Raw genomic sequence first — 27,157 nt, forward strand, 5'->3', positions numbered from 1 at the left:
CAACTGAGGGATAAAGAAGGAAGGGAATCCATCAATTGGGGCTGTGGTAAACACAGTGCAGACATAAGATCAAGCCATCAGCAGGATCCATTTTCAGGTAGTTTATCATGGGAGACAGGAAGCTTAAGGTTGCAGTGTGGAAAAGCCCTCAATCCTCAAACCTGTTTAAGTTTGCAGTACCTTTTTAATGCTTCATATTATTGGTTGATGTATTTATAGATAAATGTATAAGGAACGCTTGTGGTGGCGTTAGAGGTGGTGGTGACATGAATATATGTATTCTTTTGTATGTGGAGATGTTATGGGCTTACAATGGAATGATTTGCAGCAGATGCTAAATAGACTATATAATGCAACAAAAAGTATGGATCTGACCAGGAGAATGGCTCTGAAAATTAATGTATCAAACCAAAGTAGTTGTGTTTGACATGCAAAATTGAATGAACAATTGCAAGTTATACATACCTGGAGAAAAATTAGAGTAAGTGGGTGAATTTGTATACCCTGGATGTTTACTAAAGTTGGGGAAATGGAGACATCTCAAGACATACAAATGAGAATAGAAGGGTAACGGATAGTGTGGGATCTATTGCAAGGAATCCCTATTTGTCAAAAGAAAATAATATGGCTGTGTATCAGATTGTGCTTTTGCCTAGTTTCTTATGTGGAAATGGGAGTTGAAATACGTCAGCACTGGGAATGGGATACTTAAGAAGTATGTGTGTGAAAACCAGAGGAGAGTGACCAGTACGAAACAAGTGCTTTGAGGTGGTTTGGCCATTTCTGAGGATGACATTTCAGTACAAATCCATGAAGCAAGATAGACTGTGTTGAGAGGAGGGGAAAGTAATGCTTGGATAGAGTTGATGATTTGCAAGGATAGAAAAGTATGGAGATGTATAGTGAATGGTGTTGGTTAAAACTAGTTTTAGCTCTGTTTCCTTTTATTTTTCTTACGGTATTAATATCTTTGGCTCGCTATTTCTTACTCCTTTTCTGTGCTCTTTATAATGTTGCTTATCCTAAACTGGAACAGCACCATGGGTACATGTATATGTATGCTTTATATTATATGAAGGAAAAGGGAAATGTTATTGTCAGAAGAAGTTTTGTCTGCTTTTTATTTCAATACCCTTGCTTAAGAGAGCAAACTCTCTCTAATGGGCCTAAGGTCCTGTCTAAAATCTTACCCCCCAAAGAGATTGGTCAGGTGTTTGAAGGCAGCAAGCAGGGTTGAAGGACAATATTCCCTTCTCCGTTCCCTGACAACTGATATTCAGAGGCATGCTCTCCAGAAATAAAATACAGTTGCTACGATTAGTAAGCATTGCTAAGACTGCCTTGCATAAATTGCCTAATTCCTCATACTCCATCTTGTGGTACTGAATTCTACAAATTAACTTGTTTTTCTGTAAAGAATTATGTGCATGTCTGTCTTGAATCCACTGCCAATCTAATGCTACAGTCTTTTGGGTTGCTTTTGATCGGTCTAGCCTACAGTCCTGGTATTCCCTGGAGGTCTGTCATCCAAGTATTAACCCAGCCTAACCCTGCTTATTTTGTCCTAGCCCAGGCAAATTAATTTAGGTCCTGCCATACAATAGGCACTACCATATTCTGATGTTACAAAAATCACTGTAGTCTTACCTGTGCAGTTTGTCATTGGTTCAATTCTGATACGTTGTTTAGCATATTAATGAAACTTGCACTATAATAATCATCTTTACTCAGCAAAGTCACTCTGTTAGAGGAATTTATGCCTAGGCAAAGAGACACAGAATTATAAGCTAAAATATGTAAACATTTTTTAATTTGCACTCACAAACAAGATTATTCCAAATCTGTGAACTATTTCACTCTATTATCCAAGCACAGGTTTGCTGGTGTTTTTCTGTCTGAGATCTAGGGAAAAAGTAGAAATTACCAGTAGTAGAGTAAACAAAAGAAAATACATGTGCAGAGAAACAATTTCTTACAATCACAGTATTATGCACTAGTAGCATATTTTAACATAGAAATTCATGTCTTTGAAAATAATTTTAAGTATCTATAGTCCAGAAAGCTATGCATATTGATTGGAAAAGATTATAGGAAGCATGTGGCTGTCATGTTAAAACAATTCCTTTGACAACCATCTCTGGGCACAATTCAGGGGGTGACTTGTGATATATAAACGTTAATATAACTTAAGATCAAGATGTTCAAAAAATAATGTGCTCCCTAAAAGCTTGACTGTCCCTTTAGGCTCTTGGGAGAGGCCCTTCTCTTGAACCGGCTACTGTCAAGGGCATATCTGGTGGGAATATATTTGACTTTTTTTCCCTTATTTTTTTTTTTAATTAGAAATTTTCAGTGTAATAAAATATACAAAACAAACAAGAACAAAGATAAAAAATAATAGAGAAACAAGGAAGAAACTGAAAAGAAAAAAAAATACAATTGTGCCTTCCACCTTTCTTTCTATCGAGTAATTGTCATCTTAAACTTTTCCCCAACCTCTTTGTCCCATTTTTAATCCCTGAGACTTTTTTTTCTTCAAAAGTTGTTCCCAGGCTTTATAACTTTCTCCCAAGAGAGGTCAACCTAGTTCCCCCTCTGTTATTCTTTATTGGCAGGTGGTGGTCTCCTCCTCCTCCTCCTCTTCTGGCAGACTGAGGTATAACAGGTTTGATGAAAGTTTTAGCTGTTTTTTATAGTTGTGTTTTTAATAAAGTGCTTACTTATATTTTACTTACATTACTTTTATTGTTCAGAACTGAAGCGCTGGAGTTCAGATTTCCCTATTCCATTTCTTAAACTTGGCTCACCATCATACAGCTTTTCAGTGTTAGAAACAAATTCATGGACCTAGGTTGAAAATGTGTTATTGCAAAAATTTCAGCCAACTTTTTACATCACAGTAACTTTCATGTTACTGGGTTTAATATTTTGTTATGAAGTGGTCTTTGAAAAGATGCTAAGGTAATGCTTTGATTTAAATGTAACTCATCTGTGGTAGGAGACAAATTACAGACAATATCATGTGTCTGCATTTCTGGAAAAAATACATTCCAGGGGAGACCTGGAGAATTAGTAGGAAAGGAGAGGGGAGCAGAAATTGGCTCCCAGATGTGGTAGTTATGGATACTGTTTTTTGGCTGATGTTGTAATTCATATTGTCTATAAACTGAAAGGCTGTTGGTATGTATATTTTTCTAGAGACTTTCAAGCTTAACTAATAGAACTGTTAAAATTTAGCTTGAGCTCTTTGCTATATACCTCCTACACTAAGTCATGTGAATAGACAATATACAAATTTCTATATTTCTATCCACATTTCTGGTAGTAATTTTTTTTAATGTCCTGGTTATATAGTTTTACAGTGGCAATTATTAGAATTCTGTTCCTACTATGACTTATGTCTATATTGCCAGCATTTGGAACTGACAGTTTCACGGTGCAGTATTTTTTGGAAGAGTTTCCCATAATGAAAGCTCCTAGTAAAAAATAAAACAGGAGAAAAGCATTGAAACATATTAATTTGCCAATCTGTATCTATAGAAAATTTAACTTTACCATAAGCAACAACATAATTCCTAAGTTCTTAATAAAATTCCTTAGTTACCCACTGCCCTTTCTTGTAGTGGTACTCCATAAAAGTGTATAATAGCAAACCAAGTTAAATAGGGCTGGTAGGTAATGGTTATTGCATGCTTTGTGTACAGATAGCTCTGGTTCAATTGCCATCATCTACTGCTTAAAATTTTCTCACATAGCATGGCTAAGAAAGTCTTCCACCTAAGATCTGAGACAGCCATTTCAGTTAAAATACCTACTAGAGAAATAAACCTGTGGTCCCTATAATGGTGATATTTTCTGCTATTTGTAAAATAAAAGAATAACATTTAACTATATAAAATGTACAAAAATGATTCAGTGTCAGACACGCTACATATCCAAAGTATAGTTCTGGATCAATTACTCAAGAGTGAAATTGATATGAACAATGCATTCCATTCAGATTTATGGTTCAGCTTGTTATTCACTTGACATTTAATTAGGTTTGCATCTAGTGGTTCTTGTCTTCAATTTATAAACAGAACAATTTATTTTAAGTATCTTTATCAGAGAACAATGTTAGTTAAACCAGTGTCATGGCAGATAATAGATACTCTTTTTGATTAAGTGTGGGATAATTCTTGCATGTAAATGGATTTCTGGATGTGTTTAAATGCACAGTCTGAGGTTGCATGTACATTACCCAGATGAGCCCAGCAAACAATAGTGGACAGTAATATTGCATTAACTCATCTTTATCAATTCACTCTTGCCCTGAACTTCAACAGATGAAGGTTTATAGACCTAAGAAGGTAGATCCTGCCACATGTTCTTGTTTTTCCACATTGGGAAGCTGTGTCACTGGAAAACATTCCATATTTTGCTGAAATAGTTTTCACTCAGTGATGTATTATACTTACACACACACACACACACACACAAATGAAGGAACTCAGGAACTCTATCAAAATGTCAAATAAGTACTTAAAGGCAAATGCTTGCTTGCTTGCTTGCCTGCCTGCCTATCACTTGCATGCTTTTGTTTATTTCCATTTTCTTTGCATTTTTACTATTTTCATAAGAAGCGAAATGATTTATCTATGTAATTCTCAGACTTATAAGAAGCTGTTGGCTGCAGAATTTGGGAAAAGGGAGTGTAGGAACATTGGGAGGTTCTCAAAACATAAGATACTGGAAGGACAATTGCACATCATTCCAGTAAGATGAAAAAAGGAGACAGCTTAGAAAACTATTGTGGATGCATAGGGAGTTTTCAACTCATATGAGAGTTAAAAAGGGCACATGAGTTTCTAGTAGAAAGCATGACCAAATGCAGCCTGGGCTATGCTATCGTTAGATGCATATAGATGTATACAGGGGCCTGAAGGAAAGACTTATATCGGCCATGTAGCCAAATTCTGTCGCTGAAGTTGGGAAACAGGACTAGGTGATCTCCAGGATCCCTTCCAACCTTTGCGTTCCATGATTCTATAGTTTCTTGGGAAGGGGCAATAACCATTAAGCCAGTCTGTTATGAAGATATTTTCAAACTCATTTCCTCAGACCCCTTGTTTGTCCATCAACTGCTATTGCATAAGCCTCATATTTTAAATAGTCTATGTACGATGTCGTTCACAATTGTTACTGTTTTTAGTTTTATTGGCTTGCTTTTCTTCATTCCTTGATTATGGTAATTACAGTCCCTAATAAGTGCAGTATATTGTCTGTTAGAGAAGAAGTAGGCTATTCTTCATGACGCTTCAGTATGAAGAAACAGATACTCTACATATACAACAAACATAAGTTTCTGATTAAAGGCACAAAATAATGGAAACATTGTTATGACAGATTGGGAGGAGAATAACTTAAAACCTCACTGACAGACCGCTTCTCCCAAGGATTCCACAGTAAGTGATAATTATGCTAAATTGGACCTATCTAGCTGGAAGAATATTGAGCCCTTCTAGCAAAAATTCCTTCCTTCAGGTCATCTCTAGGAAAAATAGAAAGGCGCTTTGGATCTTCCTTCCTGAAACCAGTAACAGACAATATAAATCTTGTGCTAATCCTGAAATATGAGGCTACTGTGCAATCATGAAGTCTTGCTCAAGAGGAAAGTTTTAACAATACATTCTTTTTTAAATGCAAAGAAGTGAATTAATCCATCCATCTTTCCAATCTGTGGGAGAAGATCAGAAAGAAAAAGCAAAATACTGCAAGTGATTGACTTGCTATGTAGACAGTGGCGATGGGAGAGATTTGATTTCTGGAACCTTAATCTAAGTTCCCAGGATGATATTCTGCTGGTACAAGATGCACTTCATAAGAACTGGTAATGTGTTTGGTCAAACATGGCGATCAGGAAGGGGTTTAACCTGAATCCTGTGGGGCACTGCCCCCACTCCCACCCGAACATAAGACTCTGAGATTAATGATAAAGCGGGAATGCTGCTTTAATGGCTCCTATTAAGCCATTCAATAAAAAGAAGGAAAGGCATTGGCTGATAAAGTTCATAGCCTTCCTTGTCTATTCACAAATACTCAGACATATAAGAATGAAGCAGGATAGTCTTGAACTCTTAGTAGAGGAAGATAAGTATGACTTAATGGGTATAACAGTGTCCTGGTGGGGTGACTCTCACGATCCTGTTTGTTCAAAAGGAACAGAAATAATAGAAAGGGAGGAGGAGTAATACTGAGCATTAAAAACATTCCCATTTACCCAAAATGCTGTAGAAAGCAACTTGTTAAAAGAAGTGGAGGAGTGAATAAAAGTAATACTGTTACATCCGACAAAGGAGAAGAATTGAATGATGATGTATTTCCAGGAAAAAAATTTCAGAACGTTCAAAGAGGCATGACGCAGTAACAACAGGGGACTTTAAGTATCAGTTGGGAGACAAATGCAGAGGGTGGAGGAAGGCATAGGAGGGTCAGCTATCTTTCCCTATTAGTTTCAAGCCAAGACTTAGTTGAACAAGTGGAAATAGCAGGAACATAAGGGGGAAATATCAGTGTAATGCTGGAGTTCTTGATTTTAAAGGAAATTAAAACAATATAGTTGAATCTGTATCTGAAAATGTATTCAAAATAGGGATATTAATAAACTCTGAACAATGGGATTGCAGGGCAGAGAAGTTAAGGGGAAAAGGAGTTCAAGGTAGATGGGAAAAAGATATTCAAAGCGCAAATACAAACAGCACTGAGGAGACAACAGAGGAAACAAATGTACGAACCGATCCACACAATCCCGTTGTTTTGGCACAAAAAGCCCCATGTTTTTTGCTGAGGACGTCTCACAACGTTGCTTCTGTCTCATTCAGCTTGCTACTAAAGCAGCCTAAAGATGGCTGTAGGTGTTCTGATGGGGTGTGTTGTGTGTGTGTGATGCCACCACAGAACATTCCATGCAGACAATTTAGGGCACGTGAAGGAGGCAGGCTTGAGAAGAGGTGATCAGGATTGGTTATCAGCTCCAGGTCCAGCAGGTCTGCTGTGGGACCATCCCCTTCCATTTAGTTGCTGGGTTATGTGCCTGTTCCATAGTGCTCTTTTCTGCATGGGAGATCATAACCCCAGCTCCCCTGCCACTTTCTTTGTGGATTTTTTCTTCCTCTTTTAAGGTAGGTTGACTGATCAACCTAACAGTGGTTTCTGCCTCAACCATGGCACCATGCAGCCTAAAGTATCTGACAGGCAGAAAATGCACAGGCATCCCTCCTCCTCCTGAATACTAGTTCACTTCATGCTGTGCTGTGGGAACAGTGGTTCAGGGGGCTTTTGTACATGCTGGGGATGGAAGATGGGCAGGGGGCCTTCCTCTGCATTTAAATTGCTGTGCAGCTCTTTGCTTGCTGCATTTTGAAGGTGGATTTACCTATCTGCCGACAAATACACAGCAAAACTCCTTTCTCTTCAACAACATTTATCCAACAGTTGCATCTTGGGTGTAGAAAACTGGATAATCTTTACATGGCAGCCACAAGATACAAAAACACTCTGCCAAATAGTAATTAATAGGTTGCTAGTCATTTTTTGAAAAATTCTGTTGATACACCTTGGAGGACCCCACAGCTTAACACGTTTCCACATACACAGAAACCCTGGGTACAGAGAACAGCACAGCACGGTCCTGTTCCAGATGTACAGGAAAGACTCATGGGGGGGCAGCAAGATTTAGGGTGACAGGAGTCCTCGCTCTGGGGCAAGCAAGAAGCATAGCAAACGAGGGTTTGTGGATGAGCCATCTAAAGAGCATAACCTGAAGATCTAAAAACGAAACTTCCATCAATCAATTTTATTTCGGTCATACACCAGCATATAAAAATGAAAGCTCATTGTATGTTATTGTTGTCATAATAGTTCTTAACTGTTTGGGGTTGTTGTTTTGATTGTTAGCTGTTAAGGGTCATATTTGCATGGTTGTGGGGAAGGGAGTGGCAAATTGTCATGGCTTTGTACCTGGTATGGCAATTAAACTCTCCCTGCTCCACATTCCCTAGCAGACAAAAAAAGGTTAGACAAGTTGATTTATTGCAGAGCATTAGGGAGCCATATATATGAAAAAGTTTCTTCTCTAACAGCACCCTGGAATCCTGTCCTCTGTAAATGCTGCTACACAAGCTTAAATCCTGGGCCTCTTCCTGGTGCCTTTTCTGATCTGTAGCTGCTTATTTCCCATTCTTGAAGGTTCCTGCTATCTGCCCCTTGTTTACAAACAACTCTCTCTGGCATAAGAATCAATATTTCCTGCCTCACCAGCTGCAACCCTTACAGGTATTTAGATAAGATATCAGGAAAGTCAAAGCTCTGAACAAGCCAGAGTTACTGAAGGAAGTTAAGAACAAGGGAAAGGTCTTTTTCAGAAATGTTCAAAATAAAAAGAAAAGAATTAGTATAGGTTGCTCAGTGAAGATAGCAAAATGCTGAGATATTACCAAGAAAAAAGCAGAGATGCTCAACTCAGATAACTTGGAAGAGCAAGATGGAGAGGCAGGATTGAAGTTTGGGATTGATAGAAACATGGAAACCAAATACTGTACCTGTTTACTTTGGATGAATTTAAATCTCCATAGTCAAAAGAATTGCATCTTTGGTTGCTGAAGGAACTTGCTAATGATCTGACTGAACCTTTGATTTTGAGAAATCCTGCAGAACTGGTGAAAGGCAAATGAAAGGGAGATGGGAGGAGAAGTCACTTTGACTTTCAAACCTAGGAAGGTTTTAGAGCAGATCATAAGAAAATTGATCTGCGTGTACCTTGAAAACAATGAAGCAGTTGCCAGAAGTTAAGAAGGATTTGTCAAAAACAGTAACTCTCACTCATTTTTGACAGAATCCTTAGTAGGTTATGGGAATATTGTAGATGTAATATTTCAGTAAATTTACCGATTTCAGTAAAGCATTTGACAAAGTACACCAGAATGAAAGAGTAAGGGATGAAGAGGTACAGAAAATGCATATAAAATTGTAGATGACACAGAATTGGGTAAGACAGGCAGTCTTCTGAAGTAAAAAAAAAATCAAAATGTGCATGTTTCCTAAATAATGTCCTTTTATGTCCATTATGCTTCATTCGATTATATTCAGCTTATTTTTCGAATATATCACATTAGAAAAATAAGCTGAATATAATCAAATGAAGCATAATGGACATAAAAGGACATTATTTAGGAAACATGAACAGGTGTAGAATGGGTTATATTTGACTTGGTAATAGAACTTTTGAAAATGATCTTGAAAAAGTGACATCTTTGGATGACTGGAGGCCAATGATCTGGACTTCTTATTTGGATGATGTTAGGCAGGCCTCCCTTCCTCCCTTCCTTGCGCTATTCTCAGTTGTATGCAATGAGTTAGACAGATGAAAGCCAGCTTCTCTAGACAAGAAATAAGCAGTCTCTCCAATCAAATAAAATAAAATTAGAAATTTTAACTGGCTGGATAAAACTTTCTGATGACTCTACAATTGAATTTTAAAATCACTGAATCAAGTTTTTGTTGTGCCTTATAAAAAGTATTATGTGGGAGACTTTTTTTGGAAAATAAAATATGAATTCTGTCTATTCAGGCCTGGTAGCATTGGGTCAATTTATCAGATGATTTAGGAGGTATTATTGTGCTGCATTCAAAACTAGAGCTTTTTCACAGTTGTTTTGCAGCTATGATTTAAGTGGATACATTTCTGTGCCTGTTTAGGCATGAAATATAAGTTTACATCTGACTTAGAATTACATTTTTGCATAAAGTGTAAAACATTCTTCATGAAGTCCAAGTGTTGGCCCCAAAACTTATGGAATTTTTAACACAGTAGCTGCTGAACATCCTCTCCCCATAAACAAATATTGTTTGCTTGTTTGTTTGACAACATTTATAACCCTCCCTGTTGCTAGAGGACTCTGGCAGGATTTTAAGCCTAATTTAATTTTTAGCCTAACAGTATAATTTGCTGAGAATTATAGAATGCATGAACTTCCTTCGGTAATTGATAAAATTAATGTTATGTGTAATTATTTCCTGGCCACAGAATTTACTTTTGTGTAAACTATTAAAAATCTAAATCTTGTGAATAAAAAGAACTATAATTCATTTGTTGTGGACTTCGCTGCACTAGCACAGAGAAAGGGCGGCCAGGTGCCACAAGTTAAAGGTCTGGCAACATTTGGCTCTTGGGACTGCTTGTGTATCATTTCCAGTGTCTCAGTTTGCACTTTTTAGTGTATTTTGAAATGGAACAAGAGAATTGCTTTGAGAACACTGAAGTAATAATCTTAAAATCATAGCATGCACTGTATTTCAGAAACAGAATGAATACACGCAGATGTGTTTGTAACTTGAAAAAGAGACACAAACCTCTGGAGTGGGAAAACTTGTAGTATATCTTGTGGAAGCAACCAACCAACCTGCTTATTTAATATATAATTATCCAATATATTTAATATATTAGAAAAGATTGAGTAGAAGGATATTCAGAATTTATCTGTATTATTAAATTATCCAGATACCTTTTGAGATAGCGAAGCAGATTTCAGAACGTTTTCTCAATGTAGTTATACAGGTAATGTATATAGGTAAAAATCTGGCAAATGTTTGTAGTGGCATTCCTCCTATGCTGAAAATGTGCGAATGAATATATCTTTCTAATAAAAGCAAACAAGAACTGAGCTTAAATATTACCCTTCATGAAACAAGACTTGGACAGATGCTGGTTAATTAGAGCAAAACCAAGACAGGCAAGAAGGGTAAAGTTAATTTATGTCTTACGGGCCATGAAACAACACTTTTATTTTGGCCCTGGTGCATCAGTCTTATAGACTACAAGTGTGAGTTGCTGCACTAAACACTTCCACCTGCCATAACTTCCCCGAAAGGGTGCTTCATGATTTTGTTGAGTGTTACTTCACATGTTTCTCTGTTTTAGAGTGCAAGACACTTTGTATATTTAAGCCATTTGAAGCCTGTCATTTCTTATTAAATATCACACAAGTGAACAAGTGATAGGTGTTTGACAGTGATTTTGAATCTTGGAATTTTCAGGCTGCCCTCAAGTGTTTGAAGATGGCAAACTAATTAGTCTTGCAATATATTGCATTTCTCTGCTTGAGGTAAGATTTGAAGCAAAAACTGAGAAAAAGTTCTGAATCCACAAATGGATGGCATTCTTGCATTAAAGCTATGTACGCATACATAACAATACTTAATTTCTTCAGTGGTCAATTTTAAACATTAATTTAGGGGGATTATTAACATTCAAGGCCTTAAATACTGTAAGCATATATTTGTTTTGGGAAGCAGAAGTGCGTAACTGAGGCAGAAAATCAAACTGACTTGAGAGAAGAAAGATACATGTGGGCAGCTTACTCAGCAGCATGGACTGAGTTAGGCGAATTTGACATGAACTGTTGTGCTGCAATTAATGAGCTTATTATACCCATGCATAATTAACACAACTGAAATGTTTGGCAAGAGGTGAAGTATATATCATGGGTGGTAACTGATACGAAGAGATTCCTGATAATACTTGTTGGATATTTTGGATATAGGATGTGAGGATGTTGGAGAGTGCATTTGCAGGTATTAAAACTGTCAAGAAAAAGATTCATAAAATGACATTGTAGATTTACATCAAGGAAGTGTGTGAATTCAATAATACACACAGTACCCTTTTCTTGTGAAAAATCTCAAGTATTATAAGAGCTTTGAAGGTGAAACCACTAGTTCTTTAAACTGTCAAATGAGTTCTTAACAAATTCAGGGTGTTAGTTTAATAAGGGTTGCCTAGTATTCCCCCCACCCTACTCTGGGGCCAATGTGCCAGTAACAGTACCAACAATCTTATAATCAATATACTGTTCAAATAATCACAATTCAATTGTTCCATTTAGCAGAAATAATAACTTTTGATACATGTTTAAGTTTTATTTCACTTGTCAGCTGGGAATAGCTGCTCAGGCGGCAAATATGAGCAGGAGAAACATTATAGTCAGTTCTGATGAAGGTCACAGCATTATAGGAAAGTTTGCATATTGTGCAGTTAGTAAGTAACATAATCTGTGTTCAGATTTTCCACTCTGTAATAGGTCACAAGTAGCGACTACCTCCGCAACTAATGCTTGACTGTTTTCATTTTATTTATTTTATATCCCACCTTTATTATTTTTTTATAAATAACTCAAGGCGGCGAACATACCAAATACTCCTTCCTCCTCCTATTTTCCTCACAACAGCAACCCTGTGAGGTGGGTTGGGCTGAGAGAGAGGGACTGGCCCAAGGCCACCCAGCCGGCTTTCATGCCCAAGGCAGGACTAGAACTCACAGTCTCCTGGTTTCTAGCCCATTGCCTTAACCACTAGGCCAAATTGGCTCTATTTTGCCAACCTGACATGCTGTTATAAAAATTTAAATTTTTTAACCTGAAGTTTGCACTGTGATTAGTTGGATAATGCGTTAAGAGCAAAGTATCTTGAATATGACATACCCAGGCAAAATAATTTGCGTTTCTCTATATATAATGTAATGACAGATTATTATAATAGTTCTTTTGAGGGTAGGAGATACTGTATATTAGTGCCTTTTTCATGGGCTAGGAAGTATACCAAATAAGCTCTTAAAGCATCTATGTTTTCAGTTAGTAACCTTCACAGAAGCATTCAAAAGCATATTAAACCATTGACAGTTGTTAAAACAAAAGTAATAAATAGGAAAAATAGCTCTATTATTGTAACCTTAAAAAAGAACAGATAACCTTGAAAATTTGGGGAGGGTGGGGTTTTTTTTCGTTTTTTTTCCGTTTTTTTTTTTCCGTTTTTTTTTTGTGCATTAGAGTCAGTTTTTGACTCCTGGCGACTCCCTAGAAAAGTCTCTGCAGTTTTCTTGGCAAGGTTTTTCACAAGTGGTTTGCCCTTGCCTCCTTCCTAGGGCTGAGGGAGAAGGACTGGCCCAAGGTCACCCAGCTGGCTTGGTGCCTAAGGTGAAACTAGAACTCCCGGTCTCCTGATTTCTACCCTGGTGCCTTAACCCCACTATACCAAACTGGCTCTCTAATTTGGGGGGTATACAACAGGGTATACAGTATGAAAGTGCACAAAGAAAATACTACGGTATGCCTGAAAGTTCTGGAGAAGCTGCTGACAGTCTTATAGATAATACTGACCAGAGGCTTAGGGCACTTCCATATGTTTTGGGACAAGTTACCGTATGGTAACTGACTCTGGATGTTTCACTGTGTCCAAAATGTAAAATACTCCATCTTCATAAGATCGTATTAAATTTATGCTGACCAGTTAGATCTGTTTGGATGATTCTCCAAAGAGTACCTTCAGATCACACAAGAATCTACAGTTTGGATTCAAAGCTCTGTCTCTGGAGAAAACACAGAACCCTTGAAGGTGAATCCAAAGTCCCCTGTATATGTATTTCTCTGACCATAACTTCTGATCCAAGTAACTGTAAGTGTCAGTTCATGGCTTGGAAGATTATCTTAACCGAGCCATTGTGATAAATTAATGGACACCTCACTAATTTCTAAAATTATGGTTTTCTTTGTTGTAGTGGTCCATACCCAACTTTATTTATTTATTTATTTATTTATTTACACAATACACAATACACACATACCCATACAGAGGTGTGTGTGTGTGTGTATATATATACTGTATATATACACAGTCATATGTCTATGCAAATTGACTGTCTACAGTTATGAAGCTAGGCTAAGAGAAGTAGTAACTGTACTGATCTAGAACCTTGGTCCAAATCCCCAAAGCTTTGACTGAGTTATTTGCCCAAGAACATCAGCAATCACCTTGATCTATGTTATCCTTACAAGTTCACTGGGAGAATTAAGGGATGAAAGATCTATGTAGGCTTTCTTCAGTTCCTGAGTACTAAGTCCCTGAGTATTGAGCAATATAGTAACATATTGTCTTATTATGGCTGCTTTAATAAAAGATTGATGCCATGTCTGTACAGTGTTGGCCCAGACAATATTGATGTGATGCTTTGGTATTCTGGCTCCAAAGGAATACCACGATAAATATTTTATTAACAAAATAGTAGGGTTTGGAATCACTGAATGAAATTGAATGGTGGTAAGTTAGGATGGAAAACATGCTATCATACAAAGGCATTAATTATTCATAAACACTGGATGTTGGATACATTTGAATGGTTTTAAAAGGATGAGACAAATGTAAGGAGGGAAGGCTCTTGATGACTACAGATCCTGATATCTACTGATTAGAAAGACAGTTCCCACCCCATAAAATGGAGGGTGTGTATCTGACATTTGCTTAGAATTACAGAAGCAAATCATTGAAAACAAGCAAATGGGCAAGGGTGGAAATGGCTGCATGTATCTTTAAAGATTAGCCATTAGTTGGGTGGGACTTCTTCTCTTTTAACAAGGCTTGTTTTGTTTCGTTTCTCCCTTTTTCTCATTACCTCCAGTTTTGATCCTCACTTTCATTTTCCTTTCTTTCCCAGTGCACCCATGGTACTCCCCCATTTAATCCTCTTCCTGTTTTCTCCAGTATGCAGGTATATGTTCTTGTGTGTCAGGTTTTGCACAGATATGGCTGAAAATCTCAGTTCTCCAGGCACTAATCTCTTATTCTGGAACTCACTCACCTGGCAGAAAGCTCACAGGCATGGGACAGCTAGATTAGGGTTTTTTATTGCAGACTAAAGTGAAGCCACATACTCACAAAAGATCTGCTTACTGCTGTACACAGAAGTCAAAGTCTGTATATAGGTCTGTGTTTGAGGGTTTATATTCTAGGCCTTTCCTTCTGCCTTTCTGAGTCAGTGAGATATTTGGCCATTCTCTTGCTGGCCATCTCATCCAATGTCATAGTTCTCTATAGTCTGGGAACTGCTGGTACCTGCCTTGCCAGCTTCATTCTTTACATTGTATGTTTTATCTACCTATCTATCTTCTGGCCCTGCCGATTTTGGAAAGTGGCTTCTGTCGGGTATGTACAGATATACATCTACATATACTAGTGTGATTCATGCACACGTTAATTGGGCAGGCGTATTTGTGAGAATCTCCAAGATTAGTTTCATCTGGAAATAGCAACATAATTTGACATGTCAGGAAAGCTGGGTACAGGTAGTCCTTGTTTAGTGACCACAATTGATACTAGCAACTTGGTTGTTAAGCAAAGCAAATGTTAAGTGAAACCACAACTGTGCTTATGATCCTACTTCAGCTTTGTTTTGCTTTACAGACCTGTGAAGGTCGTAAATGTGAGGATTGGTCATAAAGTTACTTTTTAATCACCATCATAACTGCGAGCAGTCGCTAAATGAGGCAGTTGCTAAACAAGGACTTATATTGCACAGGATTTTTTGCAGAGTTGTTGCAAGTAAAATGCAAAGCATGAGAAAGTTCCACATTAAATTAAAGAAGACTATTAAACCGCTGAGCTGCCGATCGGAAGGTCGGCAGTTCGAAACCGCACGGCGGGGTGAGCTCCCGTTGCTCGTCCCAGCTCCTGCTCACCTAGCAGTTCGAAAACATGCAAATGTGAGTAGATCAATAGGTACCGCTTCGGCGGGAAGGTAACGGCGTTCCGAGTCGTCATGCTGGCCACATGACCCGGAAGTGTCTATGACAACGCCGGCTCCAAGGCTTAGAAACGGAGATGAGCACCGCCCCCTAGAGTCGGACACGACTGGACTTTACGTCAAGGGAAACCTTTACCTTTATCTTTATATATTCTCCCAGTAATTTTTGCATTAAGAATAGCATAAATACAATATCTAGAGGCATTTTTTCTGATGTCTAGTCACATTGCAAACTCAATGAAACTTAACTCTTTAATGTGAAGCTGCCTGAATTTGAAATAATTTTTTAAATAAATCGTGATCTCCCAGGGAGCCCATAGTGACCTCTCGTGGAACCCTAGCGTGCCACGAAACCCTGGTTGAGAAACCCTGTGTTATATTGTGAGTGGCTGCTTCCCAGTGCTTTGTCTGGAACTATCCCTGTCACCCCAGAAAATAAGTAAAAGCAGGATCGATGGTAGTGCCCTACAGAAAGACATGGTTACATGGGTTAGCATGGTGGTAAACTGTATTTTGTAACCAGTTACAATCCTCGTGACAGCCATTTGGTAATGGGGCAGTTCTGCAGCAGCTATTAAGGACAGAATTTGCAATATATTTTCAAAATCTAAAATATACCCAGGTGGGTACACCTAGTGTAAGTTAATTTGTGTGAAAATTCCCTTAGTTCTGCTACACAAGGGAAGTTTTCACTGTGGCTAGAAGCAGTTGGAACCTAATATTTGAGATATGGATCTATGAAACCAAATATCAGAATTGATTGAATATACTGCTTGCTTGTCTAGTAAATTAGAGCTTTTAAGTTGTCAACAAAAGATACTTGCAGATTGGTGGAAGATAGGCAAGGCCTACCTCAGGCTAATTTTATGCAGTCATTGGCCTAGTTTTAAAACTTCTTTTCAAGAGATCAATTCAGACCTCTGTCCCTTCCCTGGAAGCATCGTGCTTTGGAGCAAGTTACGGCTTTGCAAAAATAGAAAAAAATGTAATTGCATCAGATGGAAAGCTGTGCTAAGATCTGTGTTTGCTAACCTAAACAAGGAATGCAAGAAAAGGAAGCATGGAATATGCCTTGGATTCAGTGGCTTGCACTCTTAATTCAGAGTTATCACTCCCTCATAGGCAGTTTTGAAAACCTGAATGCAGAAAATAAGTATCACTCATATGAAATTAGGTGCTGAAAATGCATATAAACATTTGTTCAATCTTGAAGTGTTGTTTAATGAAATAATTCAGTGTGCTAAGGGAACTCAAGGAGAACTCATTCTGTAAGATTTCGTGTGCAGAGAAGATGGCATTACAGTGTAGCTCACGATAGCATCTTACATGACCAAAAAAAAAATCATATCAAATTAAGCATTTTAAATAGAAAAATCCCAGTATGTATAAGACATGGAATTTCAATCCTCACAGGGCAGTATAAAGAGGAATTTGAACACGAGACCTCTCCATTCAAATTGATTTGGATTTCCGTTCCTTAAATTGCAGCCTGCTGACATGGTATAGAGCCTCAGTGGGTGGCAGGATCTGGTTGCCCTGATGTTGGCTCGTAAGCTAAATGGAATCAGGCCTGATTAGTACTTGGATAGGAAACGTCCGAGGAATACCTGGGTGATTGGCCAGGTTGGGAAGGAAAAAAAAAATTCCCACAAAAAGGCAGTGGCAAACTCTTTCCATTGCTGTTGCCAAGAAAACTGCCTGGATGTGACATGCAATAACCAGGAGTCAAGCTAGACTTGAAGGAGATTTGACTTGGCTCTTAATGGAAAGCCCTGTTTGAAGACAAACATAGTAGAAATCCCAATTCTTTGTACTTTGGTTTGCTTGAAACAGCTTATTGTGTCCCAGCCAGTATATTTTGTACAGCCATGACAAGAACTTTGTTCCAGTAACTATGGTAAAGCCAATGAGTGTACTTAGAGGGGTGACTCAGGCTTCAAATGATGTGAATTGGCTCCTGTCCATGAACGAGCAGCATGCAAAGGCCAAGTATTGGGTAGGGCTCAGCATGTTTTGACTGAATGCAGAGTGGTGGCTTCGTAACAGAACACTATGTTTCCGTACCCCAAGCTGATCAGGAAGGAAAAGGAGCAGGCAATAAAATGGAAAAGGAAGTACAGGGAATTTGAAACACAGGGAATCCCTGTGGCATATTAAACTGGTAGCAATGTTGTGGAAAGTTTTCCAAGATGTATTTTAGCTTCATTGGCTAGAGCAGTGTTTCTCAACCTTAACAATTTTAAGATGCATGGACTTCAATTTTCAATTCCCAGAATTCCCCAGCCAGCATGCCTGTGTAAAAAGTGTTCTCTATGCTATTTTATATAATGTAATTTAAAAATGTCTTAAGATTAGGACACTTAGGAAGGTGCAAACATTTTTATTATATAACAGCAGTTTTTTGGTATAAAATTACGACACTGCAAAGAATATAGTAGCTTATTTCAATCTATAGTTTAGATTCAGAATTGTAAACAGATTGATTAAATAATCAGATTATTCTATTCTTTAACAGTCCCTGTTTATTGTCTGCACAGTGATGGTGAAACAGTGGCCTTCCAGATGCCGCTGGATTATCTAACTCCAAAAATTCTATCCTACAATTTTGCTGACGGGCTGCAGTTCAGCAACTAGCTAATAAGTGTGTTCATTGTAAATCTCAGTGCCACCTTTCTTGGACTGAGTTATGTGACACTGTGTATTGCCAATTTCTTTTAGAAGTGTTCACCATATTGTAAAGACACAAGTTTAACTCAGAATAAGCCAGTATTCATAAATAAATCACCAACTGAAAACAATTCAGCAGCTTCATCTTGTTAATCCAGTAGCTCTTATGCCTGTGTAAAAAGTATGTTGTATGCTATTTTATATAATGTAATTCAAAAATGTCTTAAGATTAGGACACTTAGGAAGGGCCAAACATTTTTATTATATAACAGCAGGCATATAGCACAGAATCCTTAGAGAATGACCAATTGAAAATATGAGAATCTTTGTGTATTTAGACTTCATCATATATTTAAGGGAGGAGAAATGACAGAATTGCTGGCTTTGGGGGAATTTAGGTTTGGGTTGCTAAGTGAGTACACTGAGAATGGCAGTTATTTCATTTTCCATTGTAAGTGCTAAAACAACTGGAGAAACTCACACGAGGCACATTTTGTTGTTCATTATTTGCAAATGCTTGTGTATTCTTCCTGTTAAGAAACTTTTACTTTAGCCTGGAAACAGAACTGTGAGCGTGTGTAGCTGAGGGCTGGGATGGAAAGAGAGAGATTTGTTGCAGTACCTAAGGATAGTTTTGAGAATTCATAGCTGATGTGTTTGCCTGTCTTCTTGGTACTGCAATGCTAAGTTCATCTCAGGGAGTAAACTGGAGAAGGTGCGTTGTGGTACTTTGTGAAGAAGTCTGTCTTCTGTTCCAGAATTAGAATTAATACAGGTGCCTATGGAGCCAAGAGTTTGTTATATTACCTGTTAAAAATATATTAAGTTTCTGCTCACTTTCTTTGCAGGTGGTATTGGTGCTTCCTTCCAGTGCCAGCTGATCCATCAAGACCACATCTGTACTGATGACAGTGACAAGGTAATTGAAAGTAATGACAGCTAAGTGGAACTTCCCATTTCACTAAGTTTTTTAAAATAAATATTTATACATATTTAACTTTAATTGTTGTTATTGGCTAAGGCAGTTTATTTGTTTGAATAAGTATATTGATACACACACACACATACATGTTTATATATAGAAACTGATCATTTTTACATACAGGTAATCCTCATTTAATTACCATTTGGTAAATGATGGTTCGGACTTATGAAGGTGTTGAAAAAAACAACTTACAACTGATTCACACGACCATCACAATGTCACGTGATCACAATTTGGGCGCTTGGCAACCAGTTCACATTTATGACCATCGCAGCATCCTGTGGTCATGTGATCGCCATTTTTGACCTTCCCAGCTGGCTTCTGGCAAGCAAAATCAATGGGGAACTGTGTGATTCGTTCAACCACCACATGGTTCACTTAACGGCCATGGTGATTCACTTAATGACCGCCACAAAAATCATAAAATTGGGTCAGATTTGCTTAATGACTGTTTCGCTTAGCAACAAAATTCCAGTCTCAGTTGTGGTTGTTAAGCAAGGACTACCTGCATATATTTTCTAAAAGTAAAATGATACCATTTACATAAATTATATGTACAAAATATAAGGGAATGGTGTTAATTTTTTTTACTCCATTTCTCTTGCAAATATTCCATGGAACTCAGGAGCAGAGTTTAATTTTCACATAACAAGGCTTTTAACAATAATTAATTGGATATTTAGAATTTCAAACCATTGAAGATATTTATGCTCGGCTAGAAATGAAAAGGTTTGATTTATATGTTTGCACATTCTTCCAGGTTTTCAATGCATGTTAAAGTGTTTCAAAGTTTTCACTGAAATCCTTTTTCGGTAGTATTGTAAAAATTGACAAGTGATAGTAAGCTGTGTGTTTCATTCATTCTGAAGAAGCAGGTTTCCAGCCCTTAGGAAAATGTGTTTTTAAAAGTGTGTATTTAATGCCTATTGAGATCTCAGAAGCCCTTACAGTTGCTGAGATACTTTCCAATGGTTGGGAATGGAAATTCAGTGCCCTGTATGGTTTCTTAATCCTTCCCCTGACTAACAGAATTGGAAGAAATTACCAGAATTGTTCACAGAAATTGGACTAATTACGAAGTTACAGAATGGAGATTTTCTTTCTGCAGAATTTCAGTTTCAGTATATATTGTTTATCTCCTTCCTATTATATTCCACCAAGCCTTTGAGAAGCAATTTCCCCCACCTATTCTTTAAACTTATTTTCAGCCATCTCAATTCAGCAATGATGTTAATGATTGGATGTGATACAGTAAACTGCATATAGTCCAGCCTTACAGATAATATGAAGTATTGGCTTGTATAGGTTATCATTAGATCAACATGATACCTCATGCTTGATAAAAGTGCATTTATTCTAGGCTATCTGGGAAGAGGTTAACTTAATGCATTCTATTAAGACTATAGGAAAACTTTCTATGACTTCCTTACCTTCGCGGGAAAGAACAAGTGTACTTTTCTGTTATGTAGTAGACCCATCCCAGGATAAAATGTGTCAGGTCTCTTGTTATTCATTGTGGCTGGAAAAGGAAAGAGGGATGATGTCTGCTTTTTTTTTGTTTTTTTGTTATGCTTTTCTAGCCTAGGGTCTTGGTCAAGAAACTTCCTTTACCATTCTAATTTTTGGCCTCTCCCATTAAGACAGATGAAAGGGGCTTGGTTTTCCCTCATCTCTTCAGAAGGGGAAGGGGAGGCTCATTTTGGATATTATGAAGGATCTGTGCCTTTGAGCCATTCTGGGCCAAGGGAAAATTGGCTTGCTCATGATTCCAATAAAGGAATTATTCCTTCTGAAGATGGAGAAGGAGGCAGTCATTCGAGACTGGAGTGCAGCCACTGTGAGGTGGCCAAAAAGTATACCAACGTAATTTGCTCTGCCCACATAGCCAGTTTCTGTCTGTTTTAGTGCCAAGGGCAGCAAGTGGTACAGTTCTAGCAGTTTACAGTTCCAGGGTAAATCGAAGTGCAACGATTGGTGGATTTCCTGCTGGTGCGATAAAGATCCACTGATTGCTCCTCCTAATCTGCTGGGGCTGGGGGAGAGGCGAGTTTTGACAGATGGCTAGAGCTGTGGCTGTTGCTTGTGAGGCCTATGTAGAAACAAAGGCCTCAACTGCAGTATTCTCTAGTGATCTTGGATGCTGCTTTAGTCTTGGTCTTCTTGCTACCCTTAAAGCAGCACCAGGTTTTTTTAGATAAAGTGGTAGGCCAAGAGCTCTGTGACAGGCAGGTCATTTTAAAGGGGTTCTGAGCTCCTGCTTTCTCTACTTTTCAGGGTGCTGTGGCTCCTCTCCTGGAGTTATGTCAGTCCAGCAGCACAAACCATAAGGCCATGAGAAGAACGTGGCAGTGGCTAGAGAGAAGAGAGTGTGCCCAGAGCAGCTGAAAACAGCCAGATTCTAGCCCTTGCCTTGACATAAATCATGCATATAGCAAGGCTTATTTCCAAAGCTGGAAAACACCACTTCCACATTGAGCCAGAAACAACAGACTTTAGTTGGTGTTACGGGATGGAGATGTGAGGAAGGCTACATCACATGGACTTGTCCTTAACAAATGGTCAGGAGATACTGTATCTTCAGGGAGAGTTAGGGGGATGTGTGGATGTGCTCTTAGGGAAATCTGCCCCTCCTTCCTACACATACGAATGCACAACATGTCATCTACATGACCTTTTTCATGCCTGAGGCCTCCAATTTTTGGAAAGAATGTTTAAAAGTTAGGAGCTGCTAGGTGTTCCTCTCCATAAACACCAGTCCCTCCCCTATCCCTTAGATCCCTCTAAGACATCAGGTAATGTCTTTTGGATGCTTTATTTACATATTGCTTTCTTAGGATTCATAAGTAATTGTGAATGCCTTAGATAGCCACAGAAGAGGAAAGAAAATGGGAACCAGATAAGCACTGGCATGTGCATGTGCTTACCAAACTGACATTTAGCGCATTGCTACACCTGTTCTTAGCAGCACTAATAGAGATGGGTTGCACAGTAAACAGGTTGTTTTCTGTAGAAGAATGGTGGCAGAGTACAGGCAGTCCTTGCTTAACTACCACAATTGGGACTGGAATTTTGGTTGCTAAGCAAAGCAGTCATTAAGTGAATCGGGACTGATTTTACCACCTTTTTTGCAGCAGTCATTAAGCAGATCACTGTGGGTGTTAAACCACATGGTCATTAAGTGAATCACATAGTTCCCCATTGATTTTGCTTGCCAGAAGCTGTCCGGGAAGGTCAAAAATGGTGATCACATGACCATTGGATGCTCAGATGGTCATAAATGCGAACTGCTTACCAAGCGCCCAGATCATGATAATGTGACTACATGAACACTGCAATGGTCATAAGTGTAAGGACAGGTCATAAGTTGGGTTTTTCTACACCGTCATAAGTCTGAACTGTCACTAAATGAATGGTTGTTAAGCGAGGACTACCTGTACCAACCCACTCTCTTTAAAGATTTAAAAAATGGTTGGAAAGCACTCCTGAAAGATCAGTTATTATATTATGTAACTGTAATATCTATTCTGTGATCCCACCTGTGGTTATTGCTCACCTTGTAGTGACTTAAGAGAGGGTCTTCTTAGTAGTGGTACCCTTCCCTCCATGGAGAAATAGAGGTAGCCCTCATGCTGTCTCATATTAGGTGGCAGGCTACCGTGCTTGTTCACCCAGGCAATTGTAGGGTAGATGTTGCTCCAAGATTAAAATGCTACCAGACAAATGACAGCTGTGTAAAGTATCTCTGTTTTAGTATTACAGATTTTGAATTAATGAACAGCTAAAAATAGTCCTTTATTCATTTGACTGTTTTTATTGCTACTGTTTTCTATAGTACCCTGGCATACAAAATAAAAGAAACAGTTTATACTAAAAAGATAAAAATCTCCTTTTTAAAAATATGCTGGCATGCATTACTTCACTTTTTCTCTAAGAAAATACATGAAAACTTTCTTTCCCCATTAATTCTAATAATACTATGCTCTCTTTGACTGTTCATGTGTGTGCTGCATAAATTTCTCACACCTGGTGTGTAGAAAAACAAGTACCTGTGACAAGATTGCAGACTGAGAAAGTAACAAGGGCTGCAAACCTTGATGACCTATTTTTGAATAGGTTTTTATATTGTTGGGAAAATAATTTCTTATGAACCCAGGAATATAATGTTCTCTAAAACATGCAAAAAGAATTATAAGTAATAACATTTTCATGTTTCTACTCCAGTTAATTGACTTTGTGAACTCCGGAGCTAGTGAGGCATGCTCTAGGTATATACAGTATGATTGTGCTCTTGATTAAGTACAAAAAACAAAATAACTGGCTCTGTTAATATTGTGTTACATGCAAAATATCTACATCTGTCCAGAATAGTAAGCCAGGATTCTGGAGAGTTCTCATTTATCCTGAAATGAGCTGTTTTATCTCTGTCTTGCTTTTATTTTTATTTTTTTAGTTGATGAGATTTTTGTTTCTCTTGAAACTGAAATAGAATTTATTGAACAATTATTAATATTTAGTGTGTGCCCAAAGTTAGATATTTTGATAAGATTCCTTAAGCACTTACTCTCTGAAAAAGTTCAGATTTATGTCACTAAAGATTACTATTTTAATAGCAAGTCTTCAAAGAGCTTGTTATATTGCTATGAAATTCTAATTTAAGTGATTGGGATTTTTCAACAGTTGGTACTATTAAAAAAATTAAAGAACAATAGTGCTGTCTCAGAGCCAGTTTGGCCTAGTGGTTAAAACATCAGGCTGGAAACCAGGAGCCTGTGAGTTCTAGTCCTGCCTGAGGCGCGAGGCCAGCTGGGTGACCTTGGGCCAGTCCCTCCCTCTCAGCCCTAGGAAGGAGGCAAGGGCCAACCGCGCCCAAAATCTTGCCAAGAAGTTTATAGGGACTAGTCCAGGCAGTCACCAGGGGTCAGAACTGACTTGAGGGCATTCCCCCACGCCCTGCGCTCCCAAATGCTGTCTAGGATATACTTTCTCAACCTCAAGTTTTATGGAAGTTTTGGATTCCTGCTTCCATAATTCCTGAACATTGGTCTTGCCCAGGGAGAGGTATATATGTCTAAAGATTTTCAGATCACATGATCATTGTTCAGTTATGTGAACAGTGCAAAACGATATTTTACCATCTGGTTTTTAGGAATCTGAAAGCTTTATTCCCTGCATTCTTTTGATGTATGATTTTATAATTACAAATATAAACAAGAAATACAAATGTATTTGGTATTTATACAGGGGAATTTTATCTAAATGTGCCTCCCCATCTTACAAAGAGAGAATAGACTAGCTGAGTGTTTACAGTAAAAGGCTTGAAAAAAAAAGCTAGTTTCTCTGAACAACTAATTTTCAGCACTGTATATTTTCACTTGGCTTAAGTGTTCTGACATTTCAATACAGTATCAAATATAATGGTTCTTGCCTCATAAAATAAATGAAAAACTGTCCTACATATCTTCCTCCAGTTAAATGACATATCTATGTCAAAGAAGCAAGGTTTTTTAACTTTTGAGAAGGCAACCAAAATTGCAAAATACTTGTTAGCAATGTTTCCCTGAGGTGAGAATAGATAGAAAATAATTTTACAAGGCTCATCAAACTTTTCTCCACAACAGGTGGTGATATATTGAAAACGTAACAGCTGTGACTGGATCCCATGTCAAACTGGATCTCTAGACACTGGCTGGATGATTCTGAAATAATGGAGCTGTGTGGCTTCCTGAATGTGCTTGGAAATTTCCCACCACATCTCTTGGAAACAATGTCAAGTTCTGCCCGATCTGAGAATATAGAGACAGCTCAGGCTGTCCAAGGGCCTCTGCCCTATGGCAGAGTCATGTCAGCCCTTTGGTTTACTAGGGAGTTGAGAGCAGTGAAGCAGATGGGATAATAGATGGCATACAAGTGGAGGAACTTCTGGCATAGATCAGATCAGGCATAGGTGGAGGCCAGTTTGAAGTCCTACTCTCTAGCAGCAGAGACAGGGAAGCATGCCCCTGTTACATCTGCATAGAACAGGCTTTTCCATACTGTATAGCATTTTGCTCACAAAGAAATTAGAAAGGAGAGCTAAAATGATAAATGTTTTGCTGTGAGGAAGTCTCATCCCACTTACTGAGTCACCATGGATCAGCTTGGGCTGTAGTGTTTGCTGGGGCAAATCAATTAGGATGTAACCTCAGCAACTATTATTTGGGATTCTTGTCAGCTTATAGAGTGAACGAATGTGGGTAGCTTGAAGAGGTAACAGCTGTCACATGCATACTCAATCCTTACCCCTCTCAGATGATTAAACTGACCAATATTGAATTAGCTCCTGGTTATAGGGAGTGATCAGTGATTCCTAGTGGGTAGCATGTGTTACATCTATTAAAGAAACCCTCCTTTGATCCAGGATAACTGCACAGTTATAGGCCAATCTCAAGGGTGGTATTTTTGCAGCTCCAAACACATCTGAATGGCATGGATTACTTGGACCAATTTCAGTTGGGCCTTTGTGTAGGATATGGTACTGAAACTGCTTTGGCTACCATGGTGGATAATCTGTACTGGAACCTGGAGGTCATGCTCCCTGGTTGGTTCTCCTGAATCTCTTGACAGCTTTTGATACCATTGATCCTATACAGTATTCTAATCTAGACAATGTGGTAGGATTGGGTTTAAAGACACTAGAGGTAGTCCTCACCAATGGTAATTGGGACCGGGAACTCTGTGGCTAAGTGATGTGGCCATAAGGTGTGACATCATGTGACTCTGCCAACTTACAATGGCAGTTCTGGCAGTCCCAGCTGTCGTTGTTAGGCAAATCCCACGTGGTAGCAGCATCCTGCGGTCACATGATCACCATTTGTGACCACCTGCCAGCTTCCCTATTGACTTTGCTTGTCAGAAGCTGGCAGTGAAGGTCACAAATGGCAATCACATAACTGTGGGACGCTGTGACATTGTAATTATGAGCTGGTTGCAGAGTGTCCAAATCATGATCATGTGACCACAGGGATGCTGGGACAGCCGCAACTACGAGGACCTGTTGTAAGTACTCGTTTAGTGCCATCATAATGTTAACCAGTCACTGAACAAGTGGACGTTAAATGAGGACTACCTGTATTTTGCCTTGGTTCTGCTCCTTGTCAGATACTTGTCAGGCTGTGTCAAGGAGGTGATGTTGGTAGACTGCTGTTCAGTACCAAGGCCATTGACCTCCAGTGTCCCATAGTTCCATTCTGTTCAGCACCTTCATGAAACCACTGCATAGGGAACCATGATGATAACATTTTATTTATTTATTTTTCAAATTTATATCACCTCCCGTCTCCCCCAAAAGGGGGACTCTGGGCAGTTTACAATAAAATAAACAGTTAAAAACATAAAAACATAATTTACAATAAAAAACGTCATTATGAATAAATAGATATAAAATCCATATGGCGATAAGCTCTCATTCAATAGGGAGGGCACTATGGTGCCAGCCCCAGGAAGAACTATTGCCCTTCCCATCCCAGGCAAGGCGGCAGAACAAGGTTTGGTGACTGGCCCAACGTCACCCAGCGGACTGTCATGCCTAAGGTGGGACTAGAACTCACAACCTCCTGGTTATTAGCCCGTTGCCTTAACCACTAGCAATCAGTACCTTCAGTGATGCCTTCTTAATGAAGGGCTGGATGAGGAAGAACAAACAGATTAAATCCAGCCAAGACTGATGCACTGTTACAGAGAAAATTGGACACAGGCATTATTTTAAATGAAGCTGCACTTCCCCTAAAAGAGCAGTTTGTAGTTTGGGAATGTGTTTTTTATTCTTAGCTGACATGGATTCCCAGTTGCCAACTCTGGGAAGTAGTGCTTTTTGAATTAAGGTCTTTTTTTCCCCCTTAAAATTGCTTTTATTGCACTAA

At 38.5% G+C, this 27,157-nt stretch overlaps 1 protein-coding gene across 3 annotated transcripts in view; it reads left to right on the plus strand.

Annotated features, from left to right (window-relative positions):
* Positions 1–27,157, plus strand: part of RNF38 (ring finger protein 38) — an 89,955-nt gene that overhangs the window by 25,846 nt on the left and 36,952 nt on the right. For all 3 annotated transcript variants that reach the window (XM_063294845.1, XM_063294846.1, XM_063294848.1), the window contains exon 2: positions 19,123–19,193. In XM_063294845.1, the coding sequence (XP_063150915.1) occupies positions 19,123–19,193 (71 nt within the window). The remainder of the gene's footprint in view (positions 1–19,122; positions 19,194–27,157) is intronic.

The sequence above is a fragment of the Candoia aspera genome, chromosome 2 (assembly GCF_035149785.1).
Source record: "Candoia aspera isolate rCanAsp1 chromosome 2, rCanAsp1.hap2, whole genome shotgun sequence".
NCBI lineage: Eukaryota > Metazoa > Chordata > Lepidosauria > Squamata > Boidae > Candoia > Candoia aspera.